The 17,462-nt window shown below is 43.8% G+C and overlaps 1 protein-coding gene across 2 annotated transcripts in view; it reads left to right on the forward strand.

The window, feature by feature from the left end:
* The window catches only part of LOC134384812 (carboxyl-terminal PDZ ligand of neuronal nitric oxide synthase protein), a 295,395-nt gene that overhangs the window by 64,456 nt on the left and 213,477 nt on the right, over positions 1-17,462 (forward strand). For both annotated transcript variants that reach the window (XM_063106589.1, XM_063106588.1), the window contains exon 2: positions 3,002-3,073. In XM_063106589.1, coding sequence (XP_062962659.1) covers positions 3,002-3,073 — 72 coding nt within the window. The remainder of the gene's footprint in view (positions 1-3,001; positions 3,074-17,462) is intronic.

Genomic DNA, 17,462 nt, shown 5'->3' on the forward strand with positions numbered 1-17,462 from the left:
GAATGCCATTGCTGAGTGGTAACCTGACACTATCCATCTGCCTTTGACTGAAGACGGGGAATTGGTTTTGCTTGATCCCTGTAGGAAGTGATGGAGCCTGGATCTCTGAAGGTTTTTGGTTCTCAGCCTGAACCTGTTCTCCCACTGAGCTAACTTTCCAATCTAGTGTGGGAGGGTGCCAGCCTAGGTTCAGTTTATCAGAGAAACGATGGCGAGCCTGACCATTGAAACTGAGCTGTTGTAAGGACCACCCTCCAGTGAATGGGTCTGGTTTTAGATTACACTTTGGTCAAGATAGAGGCTTGGGTGCAGATGGAAGTTAGTTGTGGAGGTGGTGATGGTTAGCCACCGAGATACTCTCTTTGTTGTGGTGTCATACTGGTAAAGAAAGGTGGTATTCCCTTATCACACTCTCTGGTTTTGCCCTGAGCAGTAGGCTTTCTGACCCTTCCTCTGCTTCCCTGGCATTGTGGTTCTGCTTTTTGATTCATGTTACTAGTGTGGATCTTTAGCTTTTGTATAGGAGACGTAGACCTGAATCTTACTTTGTATATCCTTTTATCTCTTTGGATCAACTAAGGCACTAATAGTAGATATGTGTTATCTGTTCCAGACACATTTTCAGAATGGCAGGTTAGTGATTTTCTTCACATGACTGGGAAGGAAGGAAGAAGAGTGAGTGTGTGGTGTGAGTGTGATGTGTCAGTGGGTTTGTGATGTGAGGAGAGCGTGTGACATGTGAGGTGCGTGACACATGCACACGGCAAGTGTGTGTGAAGAGGTGTGGCGTATGCATGCACATGTACCAGCTTGGGTGGTGGCTGATGGAGTGAAGGGAGGCACCTGTGGGGTGAACATCTTGAGTGTCTTAATGTGAGCCCCTTGTTAGGAAACCTTACCCAAAGCTGAAAGCTGCCTTTCCTCTCTCTGTTGCCTCTGTCATCCTGATATTCTCCCTTCCTGAGGAGGGGGAGACTGGCCAGGGTGGGGGTAGCAGGGTGGGATGGGTCCCATCTGGGCGTTTGTGTGCAGGCCCGGGGGGGGGGGTCTCACTGGGCAGCAGCTCCTTTCCTGGTCTGGCAGAGATCAGTGTGGGAAGACTGCATAGCCCCTCAGGCTTCCTGTGACCGGTGACCTTGCTTGGTCCTGAGGTCCCAGCTTTCACGTGATGGCTGAGAGAACAGGAGCCCCCGAAGGCACATGTTCCTGACTGCAGAGAGTTCAGGGCAAGAGCCATCAGCCATGCAACATCTAGGAGACGGAGCGTAGAAACTGCCCCTGGCTGGAGAGACTTTGAAGTTGGGCAGTCATGAACCTGGGCTTCATGTCATTCCCGGCTGTATAGGTCACTGACATATTGACAGACTGTGTGGCCTCAGAGGGGAGAAATGCCAACCACGGTTAAATCTGACCACACGATAGATCTAGGTAGCTTCATTTGCCGTAGTGAGTTGCGAGGTTCTTTATCAATAGGTATGTTGCTGCCACCGGGGTGGTGGGGCTGTCCCCTTAGGGCCAAAATGCATTGCTCACCACTGGCTGCTCGGAATTGTGCTCTTCAGTGTGTTGGCACAGACTGTTGATCAATACTAGGGGAAATCCTTTGCAGTATTTAGTTTTTGAAACCCTCCTCTCTGTAGTCAGTCCTTAGCTCCAAATTTCGGGAAAACTTTCTTTTCCCGTAACTGCTGGAAATACCTTTCCTGCATAGATGACTGTTCTACTCTTATCTTCTGTTAATGCCATCGTTGCTTAGGTGGACTTTCAAGTTATTCTGGGGCTGTTACTTTCCAGGATATCCCGTGGGCTGTTTTATGTAATTTGTGTGTAAAAAGAAAGGCAAATCCCAGTGGGTCAGTATGTAATGGGATGGTGTATATGAAGGAATTAATACCATATATGCTTAATAAATGTTGGATTGTTCTCCTCTCCTTTTTTCTGGTTTTGTCCTTATAAGGAATGATACCTACAGATTATCTATACTTTTGATCCCACAGTTTTACTTCTAGGAATCCAGCATGTAGAGCTACTTGGATGAACTCAAAGATGTGTAGATGAGGAACTTCGTGGAAGCTTTTTGTTTGTCATTGTGACCTAGCATTGTATCCAGCAGAAGGGGAGCCATTATGTGTAATGTGATAGACCTGTATGCACTGGCATAGGAAGATACCCAAGTTGTATTTAATGTCAAAAAAACCAAATTGTAGAACAATTTAATGCGGACCATTTTACATAAAACAAATTCCCTGCCTATGAATATATGTCCGTCAATACACAAAAAGAGTGACATATACCAAACTGTTGACAGCGGGGTCTTTATTCTTTTGCTCTGCATATTTCTGCGTTATTTGAATAGCTTACAACAAGAAATTACTCATATTAAACATTAACCTGCATGTAATTTGGTTTTTGAAAATAACTTAAAAGTATAATCATGTTAAATTCTTTAATAAAAAAATTAGTCCATTTTTTCCCTCTAATCAAGAACTTACTTAAATTTATGAGGTCTCCAGCACATCTAGGGCTCAGTGAAGTTCCAATTATTAATTTTTAAAAAGTATACTCATATATTCCCTTTTTTCGGAGTGCATTAGTATTTGCCAAGCACTCTTGTGTTAGAAGTTTTATCTCATTTGATCTTCGCCACAATCCCATTTTATAGATGAGGAAATTGAGATCAAAAAAGGCAAAGTGCCTTGCCATGAAGGTGGTGTCAGGAGAGTCTTCACAGCTAAGACTTTCTGATTCGGAAGGCTGCTTAGTGAATCACAATGCTCTGCTGCATCTCTGTTCAAGAGCAAGACGAAAAAGGAAGCAGTCATTTCTGGTTAAGTTGCTATTGATAAAGTTAGAAACTGCCGAAACAAAATACCCTATTAGCTCTTAATTTCCTCATCTGTAAAATGGGGAGAAGAACCGTATGACCTTCCCCCAATGTCATTCTGTGATGAGGGATACTTGCCACCTCTCTTCTCAATGAGTGTTTGCTTCTTTCCCACAGTATGTAGGAAGCCTGGATGTGCCGAGGCCCAACAGCCGGGTGGAGATTGTGGCTGCCATGCGCCGGATTCGGGTGAGTGGCTGAGGCTGGGGCTGTGTGGAGCTGGAATTCCAGCATCTTAGCTGCTGGCCCTTTTAGGTAGTGCTGAAGGTGCCAGAATGGACGGCTGCACTCGTTGCAAACCCCAGACTCCTTCTTTCCTATACAGCCCAGAAAGCTGTTCTGAGTTGGGTGGTTGATCTTGATAAAAGGCCAAGGTTAAAATGGATGTGATGGCTGGAGGGGTACTGTCTTCCCTCTCTCGTGATCTGTAGCTCCTCAAACTGAGGTGTGTGTTACACTTGAGGATGTGTGGTGGTTGGTCAGGGAGTGGAAGAGAATGGTGAAGTGTCTTCTTTACTCAAAGATTTTAAAGAAAAGTCTTAGTAATTAACTGGCAATTGAGTCAAAACATTAGAGGAAGGTAATTTATTATTCTGTAAATTCTAAAATTTACTTGAAGTTTTAAGTCTGAATGTGAGATTTCAATGAAATTTCCTTGGCAAGCTGCTTCACGCTCCAGGAGTGTGTGTGCATTCTCCTCTGCCATTTTTGATCCTTTAGAAGAGTTTGGTATACCTTCCGAGAGGTTGAACAAGAATTAGATTGTCTTTTGATCCATATGATGGAGTTTGTCCACGTGCTATGCACTGGAACAGGAGAAATAACCTTATACTTATGTATTTCAAAGGTAGGTTTTGGATTGGTCAAGTGGATATAAATGGTTTTTTAGAGAGAATTGGTGTTGGAGTGGCTGGATTGGTCATCCGTGGATGCAAATCTGGTTTGGGCTCATTGTCTTTTAGAATAATCTACTCACTAAATGGAAAACATGTAACTGATGCTGGGAATTTTATTTTATTTTTTTTGTTAGTTTTACTTTCAGCCAGTTCTTCATATGATCAACAGAAACCTCAATGCAACATTGGGAAGAAAATGAGCATGTTTGCTGCTGTTTCCCTGAGTAGTTCATCAGCCTAATAAAATAACCTTTTTACTGCCTTGATCCTTCCAGTATTTGAGCATTTCTTTATTGAGTGAATTTACTGAGGCTACTATGAAACACACCAAAGTATTTATCATGTACACAGTAACAAGTAGCTTCAAAGCACTTTCACATGAGTTATCTCATTTAATCTTCACAGCAAGCTGTGAAGTGGGGGGTGATGTTGCCCTCATTTTCTAGATTAAATTGAGGCTCAGAGAGGCATAGTGAGGAGTCACAGGGGTCCAGGAAGGTCAGGCAGGTGGCCTGGATGCGTTTCTCCACTTGGTCTCATGAGAGCATTTGTCGCCCCTTGGCTGCAGGCTTGGGGTTCAGTATTTGCAGGCCTTGTCTCCTCTTCTTCTATCACTGTGCTTTCTCTCTGAGCTGGAAGATAAAGGAAGCAGAGACGGGGCCCGCAAATACTGTTCAGGGTGTTACCATTGTTAGGATGGGCTGCTGCTCTCACCGTGGCTCTCATTCTTGCTGCTGTAACAAGAAGGACCAGACCTGGAGCTGGCCTGTCCTTGGGGTTTCAACCAAAAAAGTCCCTCTTTTATTTTCATTTGACTAAGACAGGAAATATGTTGTCACTAATATCACTGTCATTATGGAAGTGATACTGTATCTCTGTTAATATGAGAAAACTTCATAAAGTTCATAGAAAGATTTGTATTACCTTTCAGTTCTATTTTTCCACAAACTTTTTGAAGTACCCTCATAGTAGCTACCACTAGTAATAGCTACTTATGTGTCAGGTGATCTGTTAAGCTTTTTAATGTTGAAATTATATGTTATTATTTTATTTACTATTTACAACTACTCTGGATGAAGTGAGGATATTATTTTACATTTTATAGATGAGGAAATGAAACCTTGAGCAGGTTAAATCTAGGTCAAGTTGCTGTTCATAGGCAGAGTGGGATTCACACCCAAGACTGTGCTGACCCCTTTGTAAGCCCGCTGAAGGCTCTTTGTGATGCTAATATGAATTATGAACCCAGTTGGGGAACTAAAAAACTAGGACATGGAACCTCCCCAGTAAGGGAGCCAGTGGCAGAAACACAACTTTGTTGAACAAACAGAAGTCCAGGAAAACACTGCCTGGAAGCAAGAGCAGGCCGGGGCTTGGGGTGGGGCTGGCCAAGCATGGGATCTGTAGGCATTTGGGGCCTGAGTGTGGCTCCAGTCTCCTCTTCCCTCATCACCTGCCAGCCATTGTGGCCCATGTGCCTCTTTCTGCAGCTGCCTTCTTGTGAGCTGCTTCCAGTGCTTAATGAGCAGCTCATTAAATTAGAGGGAGAAATTAATTGGCCAGAAAGCTGTTTGGTCTGGCTGTCCAGTCGCTTGTTTAGACTGGCCACCATTAATAGCAAATTGCCCCGGTTGTGTGTTTTACCCCAAGCCTCACAATTCACTGCTAGGTCCAGGCTGCTATTTTCTTTTCTTCTTTCCCTTTCAAAAGCTGTTTTGGCTATAATTATAGCTGTCAGGAACTAGGGCATGGCATTTCTGCATAAAGGACTATTGCAGACTTTGTCCTTTTATGTTGAGTGGTGCTAGGATAACATTGGGCAGTATACTGTGAGGTTTTTGGTTGCTGGGTGCTCTTGTGGGTTCAGGGAACACAGGCCTTGCAACTTGGCCAGAGCAGTGGGTAGTTCTCAGAGAACCCCCGCGATGGTAAGGATCCCAGAGACTTACATGTGTGAGACCCATTGTGCCTTGCCATTCTCTTGAGATGCTGTTCTCCCCGACCCTTTCTGGATCGCCACATGGGACAGCAGATGGGACAGTGAAGACTGCCTTTTTTCCCAGAGGGGGAAGCACTCAGGGAGTGAAGGGACCTGCCTGAGGGTGTATTAGTCTGTTTCTGTTGCTTACAACAGAATACCTGAAACTGGGTAATTTATAAAGAAATGAAATTTATTTCTTATTGTTTTGGAGACTGAGAAGTCCAAAGTCTAGGGAACACTTCTGGTGAGGGCTTTCTACAGCAACTCTTTGGGTATCACATGGCAAGAATGAGCTGAGCAAGAGAGAGCTAACCTTCTCCCTTGCTCTCCTTTTAAAGCTATCAGAACCATGCTCATCACCCATGAATGGATCAATCCATTCATGAAGGCACAGTTGCTACAATCTAGTCACCTCTTAAAGGTACCCACTTTTCAAATACCTTAATTAGACTGAGTCTAATTAAGCCCCACCCTCTTAACACTTGCAGAGATCAAGTTTCTGATGCATGAGCTGTTGGGAGACACACTTGACCCATAGCATAGGGTGTTCACATTCATCCTTTGAGCTGGTGCTGCAGCAGGTGCATGAATTTCTGTTCCTTGCCCAGCCCCACACCCCTATGTGAACTCTGAGCTAAATATACGGACTGTGTTGATTTGACTGGTGCTTTTCTTCCTTCTCCCTGTTTCTCATTTGGTCTCTTATGTTCTGTCTGAACTTAATGTTATCTGTCTTGGGCATCTTTTTCTTTTTTCTTTTTTAGTATGTGAGATTTTTTATGACTAAAAATGCATAACATTTAACTATTTTTAAGTGTACTATTTCAGTACTGTTACATATATTCACACTCTTGTGCCACAGATCTGTAGAACTTTTTCATTTTTCAAAACTGAAACTTAATACCCACTATATATAATTGGCTTACTCCCTCCCCTCAGCCCTTGGCAACGACCTTTCTACTTTCTGTTTCTGTGATTTTGACTCCTTTAGATACTTCATATGAGTGGAATTGTGACTAGTTTATTTCACTTACCATAATGTTTTTGAGGTTCATCCATGTTGCAGCATGTGACAGGATTTCCTTCCTTTTTAAGGCTGCGTAGTATTCCATTGTATGGATATACCCTATTCTCTTTATCTGTTCAACTATTGATGAATATTTGGGTTGCTTCTACCTCTTGGCTATTGTAAATAGTGCTGCAGTGAACATGGGTATGCAAATATCTCTTTGAGATCCTGCTTTGAATTTTTTGTGATACATACCCAGGAGAGGGATTGCTGGATCATATAGTAATTCCACTTTTAATTTTTTGAGGAACTTCCATATTGTTTTCCATAATGGCTGTACCTCTTTGCATTTCCACCAACAGTGCACAGGATTTCAAAGTTTTTTTTTCCCCCATCAGTAACACGTGTGCTTATGTGGGTGCTAGCCCTTTAAACAGACAGGTTTTCCTTTTCTGGCAAGCACTTTGAGTAATTCTGGGTGGTCTCATGAAGCAGAACACGTGTTCACAGTGGATTGCCAGGTTGCTTGCTATCACAGGGGCCTCCTGGCTGAACTGCTCCTTCCAGGGGACAGGTTTCCTTATACTGTACTTCTGAGGATCGGATTTGGGATGTCCTTGTGGATGGTTGTGACTTCAGTATTGGTGCAATCCTTGGTATGAAGAAGTGCTCACGTGGATGAATTTATTGGGGCTTCTTAAAAAGCCTCTCCTGAGTGGAGCCCTTTCACCTTCTGCTTCTCTAACAATCCCCCAGGTATAACTGCTTGTGGCCCTGGCCTGGCCATGCAGAGACTCTATCTGTGTGCACAGCTCTCAGTCAGGGGCTGTGTCTGGCTTCTGGTGACCAGTGTTGGTCTGTTCCTGGGGCAGTGTGTTTGGAGGCTGCTGAGAGTGGAGACCACACAGGTGAGGGCCTGAGACCTGGGGGACGGATTGGGGGGTGGACTGAGGAGCAGGACAGTCGGCCCCGCCTCAGCTGGGGAAGGGTGTTTAGTGCTTCCTCTTGCCCTGTAGCCAGTAATTATTACTCATATATACTTATTTTTCTCACAGTTACAACTTTAAACATGCTTTCACGTATATTATTTCGTTTTACCAGCGCAATGTGTTCCTATTTGTTACCTGTATCTGTCTGTTTCTGTTGCTTATAACAGAATACCTGGAACTGGGTAATTTGTAAAAGAAATGGAATTTATTGCTTACAGTTTCAGAGACTGGGAAGTCCAAAGTCTAGGAAACATGTTTTGTGAGGGTCTTCTTTGGTGGTGGCTTTACAGCAATACAGGGGTCTCACATGGCAGAAAATGGCCTAGCAGAGAAAGAGAGACTCTCACATGCTCCCCTTTTAAAGTCCTCAGAACCATGTCCCTGACCACCATTATTAATCCATTCACTATTAGATTGTAGGATCATGCATGATCCTACAATCTAATCACCTCTTCAAGGCCCCACCTTTCAATTACCATAGCAGGATTTCCCACCCTCGATAGTTACAGTGGGAGTTAAGCTTCTAATATTTGAACTTTGAGGGACATAATTCAATCACTTCACATTACCTCTCTTTAATGAGAGATAGGCAGGTGGGGCAAGGAGGGAGGAAGGGGGCTGGCTTACTTTCCATGTCGGCCATGGATGTGTGTGTGTGTGTATGTGTGTGTTTTCATTCATTCATCCGATATTTTTGAGCACTGATACTGTGCTATGCTTAATAGCTCTCTGTCGAGTGCTGATACTCAGCAATGGATGAGATAGGTATGTGAATAATTACGTAAGTTATTTAAAAAAGGGCAAGAAATTAAGAAAGTGTGTAAGTGAGAGATCTAACCCAATTTAGGGGAGACAGGAGTGGAAGGCCTTAGGGGGTACTGAGAGATGGAGTCAATGATCAGTAGATGGTGAGCCCAGATGGCCCCTGAGATGAGGATATCACAGCTTTAGGAAGACTGGCAGCCCTTAAGAGGAAATGACCACATCACATTGAAACTATCTTTGAACTTCAAATACCTAGCAAAGTGTCTGACAATTGGTGCATGAACGAATGAGTGACTTAAGTGTCTTTCCAATAAAATGCGCCTGCTTTAATTCAGTCTAATTATGTACTTCAAACATGCAGAGTCATAGCACATCCCTCATTGTTTGAAGTGACTTTAATTGCAGCTCATCAGTTTGTTCACTGGATTTTATAGAGGGAAAGTGAGGGTGAGGTCCAAGTCCCACAGGAGGAGAGATACCCAGTCTAGCACACTTTCCACTGTTGCAGAGTAAGGCCAGTCAAAATTCACCACACATTCTTTGCTTCCTTGCTTTCTTTAGACAACTTCTAGGGACTTCCGCTGGTCCATTCAGATTTGGGGTGAACTTTGGGGAGCCTAATAACCAAGCTCGATGAATAGCAATGATGGGTGTAGCAATAGTTTTGGGATCTGCCCCACTGTCCTATTTCTTTGTTTCCTAATTCGGGATCTGCCACTTTCCCCAAGGCTGAGAGAGGTATCGGTAGCTGGTCCCCTTGTATATAGAATGACCCTGCTCTGTTCCCTTGTTTGTTTTACTCTTAAGAAATCATCATTTCCCCTCATTTTTTATATTAGTTACTATTGCTGCTATAACAAATTACCAGAAACTTACTGTTTTAAAACAACACAGATTTATTATCTTAGAGTTCTGGAGTTCAGAAGTTTGAAATGGGTGTTTTGGGTTAAAATGAAAATGTGTCAGCAGGGCTGCATTACTTCTGGAAGCTGCAGGGGAAAATCTGTTCCTTGCCTTTTCCAGATTCCAGAGGATGCCCTCATTCCTTGACTTGTGGCCTTATCACTCTGCTTCTATTGTCACATCCCCTTCTCTGACTCTGACCCTCTCTATTCCCTCTTATAAGAACCCTTGTGATTACACTGGGCCCACCTAGATAATCCAGTAGAATCTTTCCATTTCAAGATTCTTAATCACATCTGCAAAGTCCTTCTTGTCATGTAAGGTGACATATTCACAGGTTCCAGGGATTAGGACACAAACATCTTTGAGGGCCCATTATTCTACCTATCACACCTCTCTTGTTTATTGTCTACCAAAGAGGAAAAGCTAAGTGTTAGAGCCAAGACTAAACCTATAGTCCTGTGCTTTCAGATCTGGTAGTTTTCCCCACTCTGTGCAGCTGCCTGCTATTGGGTTTATCCATAGTTTACCTTCTCGTCTCTAGAATGACCTAGGCAAGAAGGAAGCCAGAGCCATTGGATGATTGTCCTGCTGTTTGTCTACCAAGGATCCAAAGGTCTGAGAAGATGCCAGCTGGAAGAGTGCAAGGAAGAGGAGAATGAGAGAAGAGGGAATTGGCTCTTTTTTTAAAAAAAACTAATTTTAATCTGTATAGCTTAGAACAATTCACGAGGTGTGAGCCCAGGGTTGGTCTGATGCTGGGGTTGCTTGCTTGAAGGCTGCTGTTTGAAGGGGATGGGTGGCCAGGAGTGCTGAACCCAGGTTGCTGGCACTTACCATCAAGCCTGTGGTATGAATAAGTGAATCCAGCAGCCAAATGTTTGGTATGATTTGCACGTCCTTTGTTCCCAAATATTAACACCAATTCCTGACATTTCACTTTTTAGCTTCCTTGGGAAGGCAGCACTGCATAGTCAAAAGAGCTCTCAATGAGGAATAATGAGAGTTGGGCTTGAGTCTTCTTGACTTAATGTGTAATCTTGCAAGGCATCTGACTGTTGTTAATCTGTTTCCTCATTTATAAAAAAGCAGGATATTTCTTGTTCTGTCTCGCCAGTGCTGTTGTTGAATCTAGGGTAATGCATGAAAAAATGCTTTATAAACCATAAAAGGCTATTTATATTCATTAGCATCATTTTTATACCTTCCTTTGGGTTTCACAGCATTTCACAAATGCAGATAAATACTGAGAGATATCGAGCTGCCTCATCTAGCTCCTTTTAATAGCCAGCATCTTTTTTCAGGTTGCAGTGCAAACAGCCCTTCCTTGGGGAGGTCTTTCCTGACAAGGTCATCTTGTCCTCTCCTGTTCTTGAGGCACCATACCCCACTCTTTTGTAGCACTTGTAGCAACTCTATTCCCAGTGTCTGGCACTGTGCCTGTCTGTGCTCAGTCAGCATTTGTTGAGTGACTGAGAAAATTAATCTTTGTTCATAAGTATGTGAGCAAAAAGCACTGAAACCCAGGGGTCTCCACTGAGGGGGTTCCAGAAGGAGGAAGGCTGCACTGAAGTCAGACTTGACCAGTTCTGTAGCTTTGCCAAGGATACTGGTGTGCTAGAGCCAGGGTGCAGGCTGGGCTCCAGCATGCTTTCTTATGCCCTCTCCTTTGAACCTGTTGTAGCTGCAGGAAGAGAAGCCTCAGATGAGAATGGAGAAAGCCATTTTGGTGGGTCTTCGGTGCTGGAAAGGGGACAGCTGTCATTGTTGCTGAAGACTGGACTTCTGGCTACTACAAACCAGGAGACAGATCCCTGCGATAGAAATGCGGTGTAGCCTCCCAGAGGCCAGGGCAGCCTGGACACTGGAGGCATGTGTGCTTGTGGCCAGATGACACTTAGAGACGTTTAGTCTCCCATTGTGGCTCCTCTGGCTGTGGTTGGGCAAGCTCCTGGCCACACTGCGAACAGCTGTCAAAATAGTACAGTATGGCATCTGAATATCCTATTTAATAATGACTTGATTTCTCAAGTGTGGCTGCGCGGGAGTGTTTTTTGGTTAGTGTCCTTAAACAGAATGACGAGAAGACGGCCGAGCCCTTCCTTCCCTGTAGCTCCCTTTCAGGTTTGCCAGTTCTTCCAGAAATTGCTCAAGAAAAACAAAAAAACAGGCAAACATAAAATGGCCCTGGCTGCTCTCTTGGGAGAATGTGAATGAAATGCTCTTGGGAGAACATCCAGGGACTCAGTGGACGGGTGGCTGTATGGAGGCAGTGACTAGAGTTGAGTGCCTCCTACCTACAGGTGTGTTTCTGTCCCCACTGGCAGTAAGCCTCTGCACATGGCCTCTTCATGTATTCAGCCATGAAATCCATATTTTACCCCCTCTGGTAGGCCTTGTCCAGGAGTCACTTCATCTCTCTCTATAACTTTCTTCTCTCAGCAGCATTCACTCCTTTGTCCTAAGTTCAGAGTTGGCAAGTCTACATCTGAGCAGCTGAAGTTGTAACACAGACCTTTCTCTCGTGTTATTAATATGACTCTTAATTTACTGTGCTGGGCTTCTGGTCAAGATGGAGGAATAGATGGTCCCCAGTGTCACTCTCTCCCACAAATCAACCAATTTACAACTATTAAAAAGCAGCAACAGCCAAGGTGGGGCTGCTATAGCTCAGGGGAAGAGGAGGAGAGACCATGGAGTTCATGAAGGCAGGAGAAGCCACAGTGAGAAAAAGAATTGCTCCCACTATTTCCAAACCCAGTTGCTTCAAGGCTGGAGCTGGTGAGCACATGGAGCAGGAGCTGGCAAAAGCTGCTGCTGTGCCCTTTGGATCAAGTTTCTTGTAGGTGGCAGGGGAGAAGAGGGTCTTTGTGGCCCCCCGACCAGCAGTACCACTGACAGGGTTCCTGTGGACCCACATAGGAGCAAGGAGCCACTCAGAGGCTGGTGAGTCATCGCAGGGGACCGGCACATGGCTGTCCCATGGGAGATGTTTGGAGTGCAGGCGGTAGGGGAGATGGGCCCATCTGGGGAACACTGGGGCATAGCATGGACAGCTGATCTGCTCCCCAGTCAGCTCAGGACCACTCAGTGGAGACTGCTCAGGAATATAGAACTGTAGGGAGTGCAGTTTGATGAAAAGACTCAGGCCCAGACCAGAGTTTCTACACAACCTAGGTGCACCAGATCTCATGAGACCCAGAAGTACCTACAAAGTCAACCTTTAAAACCCAAGCTGCACAAAAAGCCTTCCCCAGGGAATCAACAGCAAAGCAGCAGTTAGCTCAACCACAGGGCTCAAGTGCTGATCAGCACAGGAAGATCCCCCATTTTAGAAGTAAGCAAAAGACAACAAATTAGTTCCTGTGCAGAGTTTAAGTAGTGGAAACAACAAATAATCCAACACAGAACTGAAAGAAAAAAATACCACAGACCAGAGGTGAAGTGTGATATTAACTAGTAAAGGTCTCACTTCACCAAAGAACACCTGTAAAACCTAGAAGGACCAGAAGCTCCCTGGGCCCTCAAGCCAGGGAGGGCTGGGGGCCTCAGCCTTGGCCCCTGACAGCCACAACCAGCCCAGTGATGACCACTGAGCCTCCACAGGAAGCATCCTGGCCTCCTGAACTGGAATGGTGGGGGGCCAAGGGCCTCAGCCACGCCCCCCCAACACCCACACCCAGTCCAGTGACAACCACCGAGCTGCCACAGGAAGTGCCCCAGGCTCCCAAGCCAGGGTGGTGGGGGGCCGAGGGCTTCAGTCACACCCCCTCAACATCTGCAACCAGCCCAGTGATGACCACTGAACCACCATTGGAAGCCCCCTGGTCTTCTGAGCCAGGGTGGTAGGGGGCCAAGGGCTTTAGCCACACCTCCCTGACATCTGCGTTCAGCCTAGGAACAACCAAGCCACCACTGGAAGTCTTGTGGTCTCTCCTGCAGGAATGAGGGGGGTGCCACAGGCCTCAACCACACCCCCCTTCCTCCTCCCACTCCATTTGCTTCCCCCTTCCCTTCTCCCCCTCCCACCCAACTGCTCTGCAACAACAACTTAGAATTTAAAAAAAAGATGGAGTTGGGGACCAACCCCTCCTCCCACAACCAGGCAGGCTGCTGCTGCCATGGGCCTATTATTCTTTCAGAAGGAGAGAAGAAATCTAGGGTTATCAGAGGTGGGGGGTGGGGGTGGGAAGGGAGAAGGGGATGGGGAGAGATTGGATAAGGGGCATCAAGAATAAGTACGATTTGTAATAATATATATGCTGCTAATAATGATTTGATCAACATATGTCAACATCGAACCCTCAAAACATGTATAATTAATTATGATTCAATAAAAAAAAATTTACTATGCTGCTGTAACAAATTTGTGAAAACTTAATGGCTTAAAACAACAGAAACTTATTATCTTATAGTTCTGGAGGTCAAAAGTCTGAAATGGGGCTGAAATGAAGGAGCTGGCAGGGCTGCTTTCCTTCTGGAGGCTCTAGGGAAGAATCTGTTCCTTTGCTTTTCCAGCTGCTAGAGGCTGCCTGAATTCCTTGGCCTGTGGCCCCTTTCCATCTTCAAAGCCAGCAGTCATGTCACTGTGACCTCTGCTTCTCATCCTCACATCTCCTTCTTTGATACTGGACAGATTTTTTAACCCATCAGTCTTTGTCTAGTCATCAGTAGAATTGGGATAATATCTTCTTGGCAAATATGTTTTACAGTTATATGTGAATGTGTGCAAAACACTGAATTTAGCACCTAGCATGGATTTTGCACCGTAAATAATAGTTCCTTTGACTCTTCTCTAATTACTGTGTATTGGGTAGGGACGGTGGGGTCAGAAAACCATACCAGTTGGCTGTCAGCCACATATAAGCACCTAAAAAACATTAGCTATTGTTATTAAAGGCATGGATTCAATTGCTTTGAGGCCAGTTAACTTATTTTCTTTAACCAATTTGTAGATCAATGTTTCTCAAAGTGGGTTGTGTGGCTCTCTTGGAATTTAGGGATGTATTCTCAGGAGTCTGAGAGTTCTCTGTAAGAATTTAAAATTTGTGTGTTTTCCTTTTATCTTAATGACAACAAAGTAAAATAAGCCTATTTGGGATATTTGGTAGGGCCATCTTGTGCCCAAGCACTGTCATTTGATTTTATCGTACACGATTGGGCTTGTCTACTTGTCTCTACTTGTGTTGGCACCAAATAGTTCTTTTGTAATTGTTATGCCCTTGAGAAAAGAACAGAAAAGTACTTAATATGTATATAATGAATTCCAATACGGTGAAGAACACATGACTGTATGTTGTGCAGTCACGATCCATGAGTTAAGGTTTTGCAGTAGTTGGAATATAGGAAAGTGACAGGAAAATGGAGTCTGCATGTGATGCGTGGTACTGTAGGCAGGGCTGATATGTAGCCGTACTCCTCGGGCTGCTGTTTGAGTTGCTTATGGCTGGGGTTTGTCCTGATTACTTTCAGTGTCTTTTCTGATTTGTTGGCACCTGTGCCATCCTGGTTGTCGAAACTCTGAGTTTCACCCCTGAGTATGCATATGCCAGACTCAAAAGAACTTGGATAATGTGGTCACTGCATATTCCTGTTGTAAGCAGTGATATCATTTCAGCTGAAAGGACAAAGTCTTCTCTGACATTAATACCTTTAATTTGAATTTATTGCTTACATAATTTGTGTTTAATTTATAAATTTGTGTAAGTTTATATCTAGTTTTATGTTTTACGTATTTAAATGATATAACAAACATAATTTGCCAGTTTTTTTGGGGGGGGGGTAACAGCTTTATTGAGGCGTAAATCCCATACCATACAGCTCACCTATTTAAAGTATGCAATTCAGTGGGTTTTATTATATTCATAGTGTTGTGTAACCACAATCAATTTTAGAACATTTTTATCTCTCCCCCAAAAACCCCTGTACCTCTAGTTCATCATATCCCAATCTCTCCAAGGCTTCTAGCCCTAGGCAATCACTAATCTACTTTCTGTCTTTATGGATTTGCCTATTTTGGACATTTAATAACCACGGGATCATATAATATGTAGCTTTTTATGTATGACTTCTTTCACTTAGCATAGTGTTTTCAAGGTTCATCCATGGTGTGGCATGTATCAGTACTTACTGAATAATACTCCAAAGTATGGATATACCACATATTATGTGTTCATCCAAACACTGGGTGTTTACCAATTTTTTTTCCTTAAAAAGGCCAGACTTTATTAAACTTTAGAAAACACCTGATGTGGGTTGAGCAGTGTGTGATGGGATGGTTGCAGCTGTCTTCCTCTCAACCCAATTAAATAAATCAATGCTTTCTTAGAGATACTGGGGCGGGGCGTTCTCGTCAATATAAAGATTGATACACTGATAGCAGAACCTAATTTTCCCCCCACTCATTAAAAATAAAAATGTGTTGACTTCCTTTTTTGAGCCAATAATGTTTTAGGCTCTGGGGATATAGCAGTCTACAAAACAAAGTCCTTGTCTGCATGGAGCTGGTGGTTGGGTTGGTATGAGGAGACAATAAACATGTTATAGTATCACATGTGAATTCTCTGCAGAATGACGGAGAAGGATATGAGGATAGACAGTGCCAGGAGATCAGGTGGTGGGGGCTACTTTATACAAACTGTTGAGGAAAACATCTGAGTTCTGGTAAACCTTGAGTCTCTAGAAATGTGAATGAAAAGAGGGAATGAACCATGTGGATTTCTGGAGGAAGAGTGTTCCAGCCTGAGGGAACAGCAAGTACAAAGGCCCTGGGCAGGAATGGGCTTTGCAGGTTCAAGGAGCAGCAAGAAGGCTAGTGTGAATAGGGATTCATGAGCCTGACGAGAATGGTAGATTATTTCCAGAAATTTATTCCCAGGAATCACACCTCAAGAGAATCTGGTTCACTATGTACCCACTGAATACCTGACCACACATGAGAAAATACATTTCTCTTTCCTTTGAATCTGTACCAGACTGAAAAGTTGCTCAGTATGGATAGTTTGATTGTGCTTCTGAGGTGAGTGATTCAGGAACGGTTTCTAAGGTGGGGCAGAGCTGCTGAATGTATTATCTGTTAGCAGAGAAGAGTTAGTAGGAACCAGGAGTTATTATCAGAGCCAAACACATGCTCACTTTTAAATAAGGTGCTTTGTTTATTCAGCCGTTTATGCCCAAGAGGAAGGAATAATGTCATTGAGTTTCCACAGGAGTATTTGAATATTGCCCAGCCCAGTTCACAGTTTCTTGCACTGACTTGCTTAGTGCTTGGGGGTCCTTTTGAAGCCAGTGTGTTTATCTGTTGTAATAGGGATATTTACCTGTTGTAATAGGATGATATGTAGAATGCCAGTTCATTGCTGCTGCACTAACCAGCCTTTGGGGACCCTTTTGTTCATGTTCCTGGCATTGGCAACAGGTTGCATTGAGTGTCTACTTCTTGTTTTGATCCCTTCTTTTATGGCCTTAAAAATATATGCATATATCATAATATTTATCATTATAACCATATGTAAGTGTACAACTCAGTGGCACCAAATACATTCATAATACTTTGTACCCGTCACCATTATCTATACCCAAAACTTCTTTTTCATTCCCAATATAAACTCTGTACCCATTAAACAATAACGGCTTCTTTCCCCCAGTCCCTAGTAACCTCTGTTCTTCCTTCTGTCTCTATGAATTTGCCTATTCTAGACACTGTATATAAGTGGAGTCTCATATAATATTTGTCCTTCTCTGTCTGGCTTACTACACTCAGCATAATGTTTTTAAGGTCCGTCCATGTTGTCGTGCGTATCAAAATTTTATTCCTTTTTGTGGCTGAATAGTATTCTTTTCTGTGACTTTTTGTACTTAGCCCATTACACAGGCTTCAGTGTGTGGCTGGCTTCCTCTTGGGACCAAAAGCAGCGTATTATAGAACAAGAACAGACAACCATGGAACAAAACATCCTTGGCATCATTCGCTGAAGACTTGAGCTGCTGGGAGGACCAACCTCTTTGATCCCTGCTGAACAGCCCCGATTTGTTA

This window comes from Cynocephalus volans, chromosome 8 (assembly GCF_027409185.1).
Source record: "Cynocephalus volans isolate mCynVol1 chromosome 8, mCynVol1.pri, whole genome shotgun sequence".
NCBI classification, from domain to species: domain Eukaryota; kingdom Metazoa; phylum Chordata; class Mammalia; order Dermoptera; family Cynocephalidae; genus Cynocephalus; species Cynocephalus volans.